The sequence below is a fragment of the Rhinoraja longicauda genome, chromosome 16, assembly GCF_053455715.1.
Source record: "Rhinoraja longicauda isolate Sanriku21f chromosome 16, sRhiLon1.1, whole genome shotgun sequence".
Classification (NCBI taxonomy): Eukaryota; Metazoa; Chordata; class Chondrichthyes; order Rajiformes; family Arhynchobatidae; genus Rhinoraja; species Rhinoraja longicauda.
This window is the reverse complement of record NC_135968.1, coordinates 11,006,260-11,022,465: the sequence shown is the minus strand read 5'-3', so window position 1 is coordinate 11,022,465 and position 16,206 is coordinate 11,006,260. Positions and strand designations below refer to the sequence as shown.

General features: G+C 43.6%; 1 protein-coding gene across 1 annotated transcript; it reads left to right on the top strand.

Moving 5' to 3' along the window:
• Positions 1-4,960: 4,960 nt before the first annotated feature.
• cisd1 (CDGSH iron sulfur domain 1) lies at positions 4,961-15,141 on the top strand. Its single transcript, XM_078413195.1, has 3 exons — positions 4,961-5,115; positions 10,258-10,460; positions 14,728-15,141. The coding sequence occupies exons 1-3, from the start codon at positions 5,091-5,093 to the stop codon at positions 14,815-14,817; spliced, it is 318 nt and encodes a 105-aa protein (XP_078269321.1). The 5' UTR covers positions 4,961-5,090; the 3' UTR covers positions 14,818-15,141.
• Positions 15,142-16,206: the final 1,065 nt, after the last annotated feature.

The following is a 16,206-nucleotide window of genomic DNA, read 5'->3' as shown; positions in this document are numbered from 1 at the left end:
TGCTGCCTGACCTGCTGAGTTACTCCAGCATTTTGTGAATAAATACCTTCGATTTGTACCAGCATCTGCAGTTATTTTCTTACACTACATGATCTATTCCTTGAGCTTTGTCCACTTTGTCTTGTTTTCACACCTTTCACTTCCCTATCTCTGTAGCTTCTCTCTGACTCAGTCTGAAGAAGGGTCTCGACCCGAAACGTCAACCATTACCTCTATCCAGAGATGCTGCCTGGCTCACTGAGTTATTCTAGCATTTTGTGTCTATCTTCGGTTTAAATCAGCATCTGCAGTTCCTACCTACACATGATTAGTTTAGTTTAGTTTATTGAAACGTGTACTGAGGAACAGGAAAAAGCTTTTGTTGTATGCTAACCAGTCAGCAGAAAGACAATATATGATCGCAATCAAGCCATTCACAGTGTGCAGATACATGATAAACAGAACAACATGAATAATGTTCAGGACAAGATAAAGCAGGTAAAGTCTGATTGAAGATAGTCCGAGGGTATCCAATGAGGTAGATAATAGTTCAGGACTGTGAGGTGGGATGATTCAGTTGCCTGATAACAGCTGGGAAGAAACTGTCCCTGAATCTGGAGTGTGAAGTGTGCATTTTCACACTTCTATACCTTTTGCCCGATGGGAGATGGGGAGAAGAGGGAGTGGCAAGGGTGTGACTCATCCTTGATTATGCTGGTGGCCTTACCGAGGCAGCGTGAGGTATAAATGGAGTCAATGGAAGGGAGGTTGGTTTGTATGATGCTCTGGGCTGCGTCCACAATTCTCTGCAATTTCTTGCAGTCTTAGATGAAGCTGTTCCCAAACCATGCTGTGATGTATCCCGATAGGCAATATCCTCAATATTTTCGGTAGTGCTTCAGCAGATCATTTGCAATTTAATGTATTGGTCATGATTTTCATTGTCACCCTCATCCACCAGAGGGAGAGGGTGAGTGCCACAGTGCAGGAGTGTGTAAGGATCACAGCTTTTTGTGTCTATCTTTGGTGGAAACCAGCATCTGCAGTTCCTTCCTGCACCCTTTTCTTTTCTCCCGGCAACACAAGGAACTGCAGATACTGCACAAGGAATTGCAAAATCTTAAGCAAAGAATGAAGAGTTGCAAAACCTTTGAGCAAAACACAAAGAACTGGAGTAACTCGACAGATCAGGCAGCATCTGTGGAGGGAAATGGACAGGCGACATTTCAACCAGGACCATTTCTCCTGTTTGGGTGGGGGGGAATGAAAGCAGCAAACATAAAACTGTGATTAAAACCTATGCATTTCCTTGAGATGAAAGGTTCAGACTCCACCTGAACGATGCCTTATGATGATTTATTGTAAGCAGGCACACTTGAGGAATTTGCTTTCAGGGGGGAAATAAAAGCAAAGGCACAAAGTACTGGAGTAACTCCATGGGTCAGGCAGCATCACTGGAGAACGTGGATAGGCGGTTTTGGGTCAGGGCCCTTTTCTAAAAGCAGAGGCAATTGATTCGCCAAACCCGCTTAGACTGGGCATCAGGAACTGGGTCGAGATGGGTAGCTGTCCACTTGAGTTTGATGTTCAGCATTTGAACACACCTAGCCCACAGCTAACAATGGCTTGTTTCCTTTATCATTGTAAATTTTTTGCATATCTTTCATTCATTTGTTCTGTATCTCTCTATATCACCGTTTATTTCTCTCGTTTCCCTTTTCCCTGACTCTCAATCTGAAGAAGGGTCTCAACCTGAAACGTCGCCTGTTCCTTTTCTCCCGAGATGCTGTTTGACCCACTGAGTTACTCCAGCTTTTTATGTCTATCCACCGAATTAGGTTTACAGAAATGATTCAGCAGATCATTTGCAATTTAGTGAATTGGTTCCGACTTTCATTGTCACTCTCATCCACAACCACTAGAGGGAGGGCCACAGTGCATGAGTGGATTAGGACCACATACCAAGCCATATAAATTATAACCACACCGAGAGTACCCCCATCAGGATCAAACCTGTGGTCTACATGAAAATCTTTGAAAAGTTTTGTATTCCCCAGGGATACTATTGTATAAGTGTGGGACAGTGGGGGGGATACTCGCGTGGTCAGCTTGGACCATGAAAGAATGAACAAATTAAATTTTGATGAATTAAATTTTGAACGAGTGAATGAACCTTTAATGTTACATGCACCTAGGGTACTTGGGCACAGTGAAATGCTTTGTTTTGCATAGGCAGTACATAAGTGTCCCAACCCAAAACGTCATCTATCCATGTTCTATAGCAGCAGTGGCCAAACCGCGGCTCACGAGCTACTTTGACCTTTAATATGCGGCTCGTGGAAATATGTTGGCTGAGCTCCTTTTTTCATCACAGTTAATATAAAAGGTAAATAAGAAAAAATTTCAAGCCTGATATTTGTAGCATTGTCTGTTTGTCATAAAAATATTATGATAAGACTGTAATTTTGTAAGGTGGTATCTGATTAAAATATCTCTAATTTTATTGGTTTGCTTTTTGTTAACATATTTCCCTCCATGTTTTGACCTGATATTTACTAAGACAAATAAATATAATTAAAAATATAATGTTTTCCTTTTTAGTCTTAGTTTTGGCAGTCTCATTTTATGTTACCGAAATGCAAATTCGCACATTTTTCTTAGAAGTTACCGTAGTTCATTACCGTATTAAATACGCTCAATATAGTTAAAACAATCATCAGTCAAGATTTTGAAAACATTTGGTATATATGTGTACTTTGTGATTACTGAAACTAATACAAATTAACAGTTTAAAAAACTGCATACATGAATAAATATTATTGCATACATGCATTTCTTAATATTTATATAAATTTTTTGTAACAAAATGTGTATGTAACAATAAAAACGTATGTGTAAATTTTGTTCATGTCTTGCGGCTCTCAAACATCTGAACTTTATCGTATGTGGCTCTTACATTAAGTAAGTTTGGCCACCCCTGTTCTATAGGGATGCTGCCTCATCTGCTGAGTTATTCCAGCACTTAGCAGAGTCATGGAGCGCGGAAACAGGTCCTTCGGCCCAACTTGCCCACACCGGCCAACATGTCCCAGCTACACAAGTCCCACCTGCCCGCTTTTGGCCCTTATCCCTCCAAACCTCCAAACCACCATTCAATGTGATCATGGCTGATCATTCTCAATCAGTACCCCGTTTCTGCCTTCTCCCCAGGGGGTATGGGGAGAAGGCAGGAACGGGGTACTGATTGAGACTAATCAGCCATGATCACATTGAATGGTGGTGCTGGCTTGAAGGGCCGAATGGCCTACTCCTGCACCTATTGTCTATTGTAAACCTGTCCAATCCATTTACCTGTCTAACTGTTTTGTTAAATCTTAAATTTCTTTTGTCCTTTTTTTTTGTAAACCTAGCCTGTCTGTGCAAGTTCCTTGTTTCTACAATATATGTATTTTTAAAAATGATTTATTGGCTTTGCCGCAGTTGTAAGGGACTGGCTGCATATTGTGCAATGTCCTTGATTGGTGTGTGAAGCGCCTTGGGACTGCCAGAGGACGTGGCAGACACTGAGGAGAGGCGGAGGAGGTCAGGAGAATTTGACATCTAGAGCAGCGGATGCAATAGATGAGGTTGGAGGAGGTGCAGGGGAACCTCTGTCTCACCTGGAAAGACTGTTTGGGTCCTTGGATGGAGTTCAGGGGGGGAGGTAAAGCAAGGGACAGGTGTTGCAATTCCTGTTTGACATCTAGAGCAGCGGATGCAATAGATGAGGTTGGAGGAGGTGCAGGTGAACCTCTGTCTCACCTGGAAAGACTGTTTGGGTCCTTGGATGGAGTTGAGGGGGGCAGGTAAAGGGACAGGTGTTGCATCTCCTGTTTGACATCTAGAGCAGCGGATGCAATAGATGAGGTTGGAGGAGTGCAGGTGAACCTATGTCTCACCTGGAAAGACTTTGGGTCCTTGGATGGAGTTGAGGGGGGGGAGGTAAAGGGACAGGTGTTACAAAGGGACAGGTGTCACAAAAACTGTTACAATTTGTTTCGTTGGGTTGTTTAAGTTAATTAAATTATTGCATCGTATGGGAGGCGCATTCTCAATCTCGTTATACCCCTGTACAATGACAATAAAGATATATTGTATTGTATTGCATCTCCTGTTTGACATCTAGAGCAGCCGATGAGGTTGGAGGAGGTGCAGGTGAACTGCTGTCTCACCTAGAAAGACTGTTTGGGTCCTTGGATGGAGTTGAGGGAGGAGGTACAGGGACAGGTGTTACATCTCCTGTTTGACATCTAGAGCAGCGGATGAGGTTGGAGGAGGTGCAGGTGAACCTCTGTCTCACCTGGAAAGACTGTTTGGGTCCTTGGATAGAGTTGAGGGGGGGGGGGGGTAAAGGGACAGGTGTTACAAAGGGACAGGTGTCACAAAAACTTACAATTTGTTTCGTTGGGTTGTTGTTGTTTCAGTTAATTAAATTATTGCATCGTATGGGAGGCGCATTCCCAATCTCGTTATACCCCTGTACAATGTTTTCTCCGAGATCTTCGGTTTCCTCCCACACTCCAAAGACGTACAGGTATGTAGGTTAATTGCCTGGGTAAATGTAAAAATTGTCCCTAGTGTGTGTAGGATAGTGTTAATGTGCGGGGATCACTGGGCGGTGCGGACTTGGTGGGCCGAAAAGGCCTGTTTCCGCGCTGTATCTGAAATATGAAAAATAAAGTATGAAAATGACAATAAAGATATATTGTATTGTATTGCATCTCCTGTTTGACATCTAGAGCAGCTGATGCAATAGATGAGGTTGGAGGAGGTGCAGGTGAACCTCTGTCTCACCTGGAAAGACTGTTTGGGTCCTTGGATGGAGTTGAAGGGGGAGGTAAAGGGACAGGTGTTGCATCTTCTGTTTGACGTCTAAAGCAGCGGATGAGGTTGGAGGAGGGGCGCCCTGCGGCTGACGTCGGAGGACGCCCGGCGCCTGACGTCAGGAGACAGCCGGTCCCCGTGACGTCAGGAGACCGCCGGGCCAGGGTTCCATTGGGGACACGTGACTGGTCGGTCGCTACTTTGTCGCCGAGCCCGGGCGAAGGTCCGAATTGGCCAAGTCAGGCGTGATGGGGAGCAACACAGCGTTGAAAGGTGAGGCAGGGGGGGAGCAAAGCAAAGCAAAGGCTTACCTCTATTTGCATGCAAGGTAATGGTCGCTTGGAGTGGGGGGGGGGTTATTTTGTGCAAAGCAGCTCCTCTGTTTGAGATGCAACCCTCCCCGGGCAATGCCTGGGGCAACTCTCTCTTTCTCTCAGCGCCCACCGCCCTCTCTGGATGGACGACTGGAGGAGGCGTGCGACCCTTCCCTTGCGAGGCCGGCCCCGATGATCCGACGACGCTGCCGGCGCTGCACGCACATATAGACCATGCACGAATGTCACCTCCTGGAAGGTCAACCTCACCTTCTGCCCTGAAGTCCCCTGACTCCCAGTCTGAAGAAGAATCTCGACCCGAAACGCCTCCTTTCCATTTTCTCCAGAGTCTGCTACCTTGCCCGCTTAGTTAATCCAGCATTTTGTGTCCATCTTCGGTTTAAAGCAACATCTGCAGCTCCATCACTAAAGAACGCCACCCATTCCTTCTCTCCTGAGATGCTGCCTATTGTTTGTTTATATATATATAATTTTGTGAATATTATTTTGTGAATAAATTGATTTGTACCAGCATCTGCAGTTATTTTCTTATATATATATATATATATATATATATACAAATCAATTTATTCACAAAATGCTGGAGTAACTCAGCAGGTCAGGCAGCATCTCGGGAGAGACGTTTCGGGGTCGTGACCCTTCTTCACCCATTCCTTCTCTCCCGAGATGCTGCCTGACCTGCTGAGTTACTCCAGCATTTTGTGAAATAAATACCTTCGATTTGTACCAGCATCTGCAGTTATTTTCTTACACTAAAGAACGCCATGTCTCTCGGAAACCTAACACCCCCCCCCCCCCCCCCCCCAGACAGACCCCCCCCAAAAAGCTGGAGTAACTCAGCGGGTCAGGCAGCATCTCTGGAGAAAAGGAATAGATGACGTTTAGGGTCGAGACCCTTATTCAGACTATCTTCGGTTTAAAGCAGCATCTGCCGTTCCTTCCGAAACACAACCCCCCCCCCCCCCCCCCCCAACTGGCTACAGGTAGCAGACCCTGGGGGTATAAATAACGGGCCAGAATACGCCTCGGACATTTATTCTGCCGTTTAATATATGCCAGTCGGCTCCTGAAATCGCGACACGATATCTATCTCCAGGTCGAAGATCACATGTGGCTGTATGAATGACTGCCCGCGTTTCCCGCCCCATCGTTCACGTCTCTCTGATAGACCATCTTCCTTGAAGTGCAATAACACTTCAAACTAGAATGGTCTGAAGTTCCTTCTCACCAGAGATGCTGCCAGTACCGCTGAGTTACTCCAGCTTTTTGTGTCTATCTTCGGTTTAAACCATCGTCTGGAGTTCCTCCCCACACATAGTTGAAAGTCTGTCGGTTTTTGTTGAACAGATGCATTCACTTTGAAGGTGCATTGGTTATTATATACGTTAACGTGCCCGGTGGCTGACACAGCCTGAATACAGACCAGGTCACACAGTACTGTATGTGGGAAGGAACTGCAGATGCTGGTTCAAAGTGAAGATGGACACAAAAATCTGGAGTAACTCGAGATAGACTCAAAATGAAAGGCCAGGATAGAGTGAATGCGGAGAGCATGTTTCCACTAGTGGGTGAGTCTTGGTCTAGAGGCCATAACCTCAGAATAAAAGTACACACCTTCAGAAAGGAGATGAGGAGGAATTTCTTTAGTCAGAGGGTGGTGAATCTGAAGAATTCATTGCCATAGACGGCCTTGGAGGCCAAGTCAATTGATTTTTTTTTTAAGGTGGAGATTGACAGATTCTTGATTAATACGGGGGTCAGGGGTTATGGGGAGAAGGCAGGAGAATGGGGTTGAGAGGGAAAGATATATCAACCATGATTGAATGGTGGAGTGGAACTGATGGGCTGAATGTCCTAATTATGCTCTTAGAACATATGAAAATGCTAGAGCAACTGGGTGGGTCAGGCAGTCAGGATGCTTCAGAATTTTGTGTCTATCTCCAGAATAGTTGTATAGGGCCCTAGCAAGACCACATCTGGAGTATTGTGTAGAATTTTGGTCTCCTAATTTGAGGAAGGACATCCTTGTAATTGCGGCAGTGCAGCGTAGGTTCACGAGATTGATCCCTGGGATGGCGGGACTGACATATGAGGAAAGATTGAAAAGACTAGGCTTGTATTCACTGGAGTTTAGAAGGATGAGAGGGGATCTTATAGAAACATATAAAATTATAAAAGAACTGGACAAGCTAGATGCAGGAAAAATGTACCCAATGTTGGGCGAGTCCAGAACCAGGGGCCACAGTCTTAGAATAAAGGGGAGGCCATTTAAAACTGAGACGAGAAAAAACTTTTTCACCCAGAGAGTTGTAAATTTGTGGAATGCTCTGCCACAGAGGGCAGTGGAAGCCAAATCACTGGATGGGTTTAAGAGAGAGTTAGATAGAGCTCCAGGGGCTAGTGGAATCAAGGGATATGAGGAGAAGGCAGGCACGGGTTATTGATTGGGGACGATCAGCCATGATCACAATGCTGGCTCGAAGGGGAGTTACATGAACTTTTATGTTAATTTACCAAATTCTCCATTCTGCAGTTTAATGGAATAATAGGTGGTATATATTAAAATATCTGATCAAATTAATTCTACGTAATATCATAATAAGAAGGGTCTCGACCCAAAACGTCACCCATTCCTTCTCTCTAGAGATGTTGCCTGTCCCGCTGAGTTGCTCCAGCATTTTGTGCCTGTCATGATAAGTGTTGTTTGAAAATATTATTTCTTATTCGTGCTGCAAACAATACATTAAGTAATGTTAGAAGCAGTAGATTAATTCCTACCTGTTAACATAACACAATGGTAATATGCTTTATATGTTTCTGTTCCTGGCCATATCAATGTAGCTACAATGCACAATGAGAGTTGCATGACATGTTAGATTCTATTCTGCTGCACCCACTTAGCTGCCCACACCATCATCGATTCACGCTGGTTCCATCCTTGGCTCTCGCCAGCTTCCTTGTTTGCCTTGGCTTCCAAAGATCAAATGCATGACCGAATGTCCTTTGTTGGTCAATAGTAAATAACCTTGGCCTAACTCGAGGAGGGAAAGGGTGGGGGTGGGGGGGGGGATCAAAGACATTATTTTGTGTTTAGTTTAATCATATACTTTAGTATTAACTGTAGTCATACATTAATCCATGCTGTCAGTAATTCATGTATTTTTGCTTTTGGATGGTTTCTTAAACTGCATTAACGTCCGTCCTCTTGACTGAACAGATTTGTTTTGCTTTTAAAAAGATCTGCAGCAGATTTTGAAAATCGATGGCATTCTCTTTGTCCTTGTTGTTGAGAAATAATCAAAGAGGGTGTAAGGCTCTACCCTTGATCTCATTGAGATAGTTGCCTTTCACCTCTGCAAAACCTTAATCAGGCCCTGATACAATATTGTATTCGACTTTGAACACTACGTTTTGGGCCTTTGGGTGGCAACAGCACAGATTCTGTACTTTGCTTTATTTTGCCAATTGCTAAACAAAATGGTTTGAATTTAACTTTCCCAAGTTGTTAAATAGATCTTCAGAGTGCAAGTCCGTTGATGTATTAATATGACAGGACAGTGTTTTTTTCTTTTATTAAATAAAGCTATTGAGTAAAGACACACATGTAGAACTGAGATGGAGGCCATTCATGAGTTTGAGGAGCAGAATTAGGCCATTTGGCCCATCAAGTCTACTCCGCCATCCAGTCATGGCTGATCTATCTTTCCCTATTCCCAACCATATTCTCTACCTTCTACGCATAACCCCTGACTGCTTTACTAATCAAGAATCTATCAATCTCCGCCTTAAAAATATCCATTGGCTTGGCCTCGTGGTGCAATAGAATGGCTGAATGAGCTTGGATTGGTGATTGGGGGAGGGGGTGGGGGGGTTAATTTTCTATAGGATCTTGCCCCAGTATTTTCTTGGTAAGAAGCAATCTTAAGTCAAAGTATCAGCAAGTGGTTTGGATATTGGACTACCGGTCCGAAGCTTTTAGTACAAATCTTTCCGCCGTAAGTTATTAAAAACCAATTTTATGAAGTCCAACTGCTGAATTGCAATTTAATGACGCAAATTATGCGCTTGTATTCACCAATATGTCTCACCAGCTAGTAACTTGGTGAAATTGTTTCAAACCGATGGCTCCTTCGGTTGGCTGTGAATAGATCAGACATCTGCATTGATTGATTGATTGATACAGGTTTTTAGCTCTTTTTATTTTGCCGTTTCTGAGAGTGGGCTAGAGGAGCTGGCGCGTTGTTGGAGTGTGGGCAGAAACCAGAGCACCCGGAGAAAACCCAAGTGGTCACAGGGAAAACGTACAGACTCCATACAGACGACACCCGTAGTCAAAATATAAGAAAATAACTGCAGATGCTGGTACAAATTGAAGGTATTTATTCACAAAATGCTGGAGTAACTCAGCAGGTCAGGCAGCATCTCGGGAGAGAAGGAATGGGTGACGTTTCGGGTCGAGACCCTTCTTCAGACTGATGTCAGGAGGGCGGGACAAAGGAAGGATATAGGTGGAGACAGGAAGATAGAGGGAGATCTGGGAAGGGGAGGGGAAGAGAGGGACAGAGGAACTACCTAAAGTTGGAGAAGTCGATGTTCATACCACTGGGCTGCAAGCTGCCCAGGCGAAATATGAGGTGCTGTTCCTCCAATTTCCGGTGGGCCTAACTATGGCACTCCCCCTCCCATTCCCAGTCTGACCTTTCTGTCATGGGCCTCCTCCAGTGCCATAAGGCAACAAGTGTACCGCTGCGCCACTGTGCCGCTCATGTTGTTATTATGTGAACAGTTTGCAATGTTTGAGTTGGATTTTATACTCCATAGTCTATGGTGCTACCTCCCCAAAAGATTTTTGTGTTGCATACCATACACAAAGTATGCAAAGAGTCGCCATGTATAGAGCAGTGACAAAGTTACAAGGTGGTCAATGTAGCCCCCAATGGTCCCTCTTTGTTCTCATTGCCCCCCCCCCCACGCTCTTTGTTCTCTTTGTTCATAACAATATTCACTTTGTTAAATAATGTAACAAGCTACATAATTTTGTTTTGATCCACAACTTTCTCTGGTTTCTTCCCTCGCACAGAATGGGCTGCAGCAATTTCACTGACAATCGGAGCTGCCGCCGTTGGTTACGTGGCATACAGAGCTTTGTATTCAAGAGACAAGGGCTGTAAGTCTCTGGTTAACCTAGACATCCAGAAGGATACACCTAAAGTGGTTCATGCATTTGATATTGAAGATCTGGGAGACAAGGCTGTGTATTGTAGATGCTGGAGATCTAAAGAAGTAAGTATTTCAGTTCAGTTGCTCATTTTATGTTGTGGGGACCTGGGAATCTACAAGGGAATCTCCAAGAGAGAGTTAGATTTAGCTCTTGGGGCTGACGGAATTAAGGGATATGGGGAAAAAGCAGGAACAGGGTACTGATTCTGGATGATCAGCCATGATCATGTTGAATGGCGGTGCTGGCTCGAAGGGCCGAATGGCCTACTCCTGCACCTACTTTCTATGTTTCTACGGTCACAGGATGAAACCGGTAGATTTATCCGAGAGAAAGGGAATGTCTGGGATGGTCTTCCAAGGGAGTGGGTAGCGGTAAATAAGATTACATTGATTAAATTTATGATAAAATTCTTACAAGCAAAAGTAATATCAGGACCGACCGGTCACATGGACTAGGCTGATCTTTGTCAATTGTGTACATTCCTATGAGGTTTAGTCGATCTTCACGTGTACCGAAGTACGATGAAAAGCTTTTGTTGCATGCTAACCAGTCAGTGGAAAGACAATACAGGATTACAATCGAGCCATCCACTGTGTACAGGTACATTATAAAGTGTGCATAAGATTTAGTACAAGATAAAGCCAGTGAAGTCTGATCAAATGGATCCCGTCCTGAAACATCATCTGTCCATAGATACTGCCTGGACTGCTGAGTTCCTCCAGCATTTGTTGTTGTTCTTACTATTTGATTGCGTGTATGCCATGCTTTCACAGAGTCATACAGAACGAAAACAGGCCATTCAGCCCAACCTGCCCATGCAGACCAAGATGCCCCATGTCGATTGATCCCACCTGCACGTGTTTGGCCCATATCCCTCCAAACCATTCCTATCCATGAACCTGTCCAAATGCCATAAATGTTACCAGCCTCAACTCCCTCCTCTGGCAGCTCATTCCATATACTCACCACCCTCTGTGTTGAAAAGGTTGCCCCTCACATCTTTCCCCTCTCACATTAAACCTATGTCACCTGGTTCTTGATTTCCCCGACTCTGGGTTTAAAAAAAAAACCTAGTGCATTTCCCTATTTCAACTTTGGTTTTTTGAGGACATAGTTCAGATTTGTTGCATCAGAACTGACGGAAAGGATAATGCTTGAAAAAGTGTCTGTGCTTTGGCTTTCTAATGCCAACTTTGCTTCGCTAATATCTGCCTGTAAATCAAAGGGAATATGCCCAACACAATGGAAAGATTACCAAAATTTGGTTCCAATGTTCTTGGCCTTCTATCTCTGATTTTTTTTTTGCCTTAACAATCAGAAGGTGGTGCAGCTGTAGAGTTGCTGCCTTACAGCCCTTTCAGCGGGTTCGATCCCGACAACAGTTGGTTGTACGTTCTCCCCGTGACCGCGTGGGTTCTACTCCGGGATCTTTGGTTTCCTCCCACACTCCAAAGACGTACTGGTCTGTAGGTTAATTGGCTTTCTATATATAAAAACATGTAAATTGTCCCTAGTGTGTGTGGGATAGTGTTAGTGTGCGGTGCTCGCTGGTCAGTCTGAAGAAGGGTCTCGACCCGAAACGTCACCCATTCCCTCTCTCCTAGATGCTGCCTAACCTGCTGAGTTACTCCAGCATTTTGTGATACCTCCGATTTGTACCTGCATCTGCAGTTATTTTCCTACACAACTTGCCTTTAGGCATAACTACTCGTTAAACTTGCCTGCCAGCTGTTTGTGACTCATGCACTAGAAGCACTCATTCCCATGAGTTGGAGTTGTCTTTACTTGCCTGAATAGTATGTATATAATTAAGAAAACAAGGAAATAAATCATTGTCACTAAAATAATACTTGTTTGTATAAAGGTGACAAGAACAATGAAAATCAAGTTGAATAGAAATGATAGTCTGACTGGTGATATATTTTGTGTAAGAAGGCACTGCAGATGCTGGTTTACACTGAAGATCAGGAGTTTGATGAAGGGTCTCAACTCGAAACATCACCTATTCCTTTTCTCCAGAATGCTGCCTGACCTGCTAAGTTACTCCAGCATTTTGTGTCTATCTTTACTGATATATTTAGATTATTTTTTTAAATCTCACGAGCCCAAAGTGAATTGACTTCCCTCATTTTAATAAGGTGTTGATGTCAAGATGTTGATGTCAATTAAAATGATTTCATAGACCTGAAGACGCCTTTGCACAGAGGAAAGACTATTTATATTATATGTAGGGTTCCCCCTTTCAAAATCATCAAAATTTAATAAATGCACTGTCTCTTGCCCAGAGTAGGTGAATCGAGGACCAGAGGATATAGGTTTAAGATGAAGGGGAAAAGATTTAATAGGTCTCTGAGGGGTAACTTTTTCAGACAAACGGTGGTAGGTGTTTGGAACAAGCTGCCAGAGGAGGTAGTTAAGGCTGGGACTATCCCAACATTTAAGAAACAGTTAGACAGATACATGTGTAGGAAAAAACTGCAGATGCTGGTTTAAATCGAAGGTAGACACAAAATGCTGGAGTAACTCAGCGGGACAGGCAGCATCTCTGGAAAGAAGGAATGGTTCGAGACCCTTCGTCAGATACATGGACAGGACAAGTTTGGAGGGATATGGACCAAGCGCAGGCAGGTGGGACTAGTGTAGCTGGGACATGTTGGCCGGTGTGGGCAAGTTGGGCCGAACGGCCTGTTTCCACACTGTATCACTCTGACCTCACCATCTCTGGACAGATTATTTAACCCTGATTCTGTGTCCCTACAATAACAAAGCCTTCCCACTACCACTCTTGTTTCTGAACTGCCCCTTCCTTGGTCCGATAGTTTAGTTTAGAGATACAGTGTAGAAACAGGCCCTTCGGCCCACCGAGTCCGCACCGACCAGCGATTCCCACCTATTAACACTCTCTCTACACACGCGCACACACACACACACACGCACACACACACACACACACACGGGACAATTTTAATTTATACCAAGCCAATTAAACTACAAACCTGTACGTCTTTGGAGTGTGGGAGGAAACCGGAGAACCCGGAGAAAACCCACAAAGTCATGGGAAAAACATACAGACTCCGTACAGACAAGCTCCTGTAGTCAGGATCGAACCCAGGTCTCTGCACACGTCAAAGACGTACAGGTTTGTAGGTTAATTGGCTTTGGTAAATATTGCAAATTGTCCTTAGTGTGTAAGACGGTGCTAATGTATGCGGATCGCTGATTGGCGCGGACTCGGTGAGCCGATTGGCTTGTTTCCGCTCTCATCAGCAGCAGAACAAGCTTTTACATACAATATGTAGTGATAATATATAATGAGCAAAAATTAAATAAATAACCACCGTATGAGTGCAAAAAAACACACACCTCTTAGTCCAACCGAAGACAGCCCATAAAAGTTAATCGTTGAGATTAGTGTTGTGTACTGTTTAGCAGCCTGATGGTTATTGTGAAGAAGCTATTCTTAAAGCTGGTGGCCACTGTTTCCAAATTCTTATGTCCCTATAGTCTGCTGCTATCCTCTTAACTATTTACTATATTTTGATGTTATGCTATTTGTAAACCAAGTGCAGCTCTCAAATGTCAGAAAAGACTGTGGGCCTAACACTAGTCTCGGTGAGGTACCAATGTATATGTTCATAAGTGAGAGGGACAGAATTAGGCCATTTGACCCATCAAGTCTACTCTGCCATTCAGTCATGGCTGATCTATCTCTCACCCCCCCCCCAACCCCATTCTCCTGCCTTCTCCCCATAACCCCTAACACCCATATTAATCAAGAATCTATCTTTCTTAGAATAAACTTTTTCACCCAGAGAGTTGTGAGTTTGTGGAATTCTCTGCCACAGAAGGCAGTGGAGGCCAATTCACTGGATGAATTTAAAAGAGAGTTGGATAGAGCTCTAGTGGAATCAAGGGATATGGGGAGAAGGCAGGCACGGGTTACTGATTGTGGATGATCAGCCTTGATCACAATGAATGGCGGTGCTGGCTCAAAAGGCCAAATGGCCTCCTCCTGCACCTATTTTCTATGTTTCTATGATACGTGTTTCCACACTGAAAAAACAAGCATTCACCATTATTTTCTTTTTGTACACGAAACAATTATTGTCGAGGCTATCATTGCCCCTTAGTATTAGAGGCCTCAATTTTGCTTGTAAGTTGACTATATTTCAATCATCTGAAATTCTTTTGGCAATCCTAAGCTGCATTATTTTCCTACAACTAGTTCAATGAATAATAAATATATTGTATTTTCTTAAGGTAAGTCCAGAGTTGGAACTCTACACAAAGCAGAAAGCTAACCATGTGTCTCTTTTTTTTAAATTTCAGTTCCCATTTTGTGATGGGTCTCATACTAAACACAATGAAGAAACTGGAGACAATGTAGGGCCATTGATAATAAAGAAAAGAGAAACCTGATTCAAGGATGATTTTAAAATCTGTAAAATGTGTTTTAATGCACAAGTGATTGCTGCATACCACCTTTGCTGGTCTAAAATGAAATAGATGTATAAATGTGTGGTATATATAGACTTTAAAATTTCAGCACTGTATGACAATGGAAACACTAATTTTGGGTAAGGCCATTAAGATGTTCTTTTTAATGTCTGTTTTGTAATTTCTTTGTGTTTGTAAAGTGAAATATTGATACAATGTGAAATGATTTTCTTCAGAATGTAGTTTACAAAAAGAACATTATTTTGATCACTTTACCAGGGTCAAATGAATAAACGATTGAAAGTTGTTTGGCGTCTGACTTTTCAACCTTCAGTTGAATAATATTTGCTTTGAAGATAGACACAAAATGCTGGAGGAACTCAATGGGCCAGGCAAGCATCTCTGGAGAGACAGAATGGATGACGTTTGGGGTCGAGACCCTTCTTCAGATTATTGTCAGGGGAAAGGGAAATAAGAGATATAGACGGTTTCCCTCTCCGCTGACTCTAGTCTGAAGAAGGGTCTTGACCCGAAACGCCACCCATTCCTTCTCTCTGCAGATGCTGCCTGTCCCGCTGAGTTACTCCAGCATTTTGTGTCAATCTCTGGTTTGAACCAGCATCTGCAGTTCCTTCCTACATAATATTTACTTTGAGTTGGATTTAGAAATATAAATCCTAATTCTTCAAGGTCCCAAAAGTATGGGTCTGGAAAGGATCTAGCAATTGCTCTGCGCCTGGTCTATTTCCAAAAATAAAGTTTTCATTGATATAGCAACCATTATAGCACAGTAAATACATCCAAAATGTCTATGCTGTGTGAATAATTGTTGAAGAGGGGATCACTGCTGTAATGTGGGTAAAGAGGCTGACAATTTGCACACAACATCATATCACATCATATCATATATATACAGCCGGAAACAGGCCTTTTCGGCCCTCCAAGTCCGTGCCGCCCAGTGATCCCCGTACATTAACACTATCCTACACCCACTAGGGACATTTTTTACATTTACCCAGCCAATTAACCTACATACCTGTACGTCTTTGGAGTGTGGGAGGAAACCGAAGATCTCGGAGAAAACCCTCGCAGGTCACGGGGAGAACGTACAAACTCCTTACAGTGCAGCACCCGTAGTCAGGATCGACCCTGAGTCTCTGGCGCTGCATTCGCTGTAAAGCAGCAACTCTACCGCTGCGCTACTGTGCCGCCCTACATCGAGCAATGCAAACATCTGTTATTGTGGCTTTGAAAAAATATGGGCCCAGTACGTGAGATACCATCTTGCCTTTCAGAGTTGTATATCAAGGCCTTCAATGTCAATGCTAGGAAGCAGACATGGTGTTGGATGTGAAATTAATCTAAAGACAG

Bases quoted from the DNA above. Each gene is read 5' to 3' on its own strand.
- cisd1 (XM_078413195.1), top strand. From the start codon at position 5,091: ATGGGGAGCAACACAGCGTTGAAAG. The intron at 5,116-10,257 runs GTGAGGCAGGGG...TCCCTCGCACAG, and splicing joins GAGCAACACAGCGTTGAAAG to AATGGGCTGCAGCAATTTCA. The intron at 10,461-14,727 runs GTAAGTATTTCA...TTTAAATTTCAG, and splicing joins GATGCTGGAGATCTAAAGAA to TTCCCATTTTGTGATGGGTC.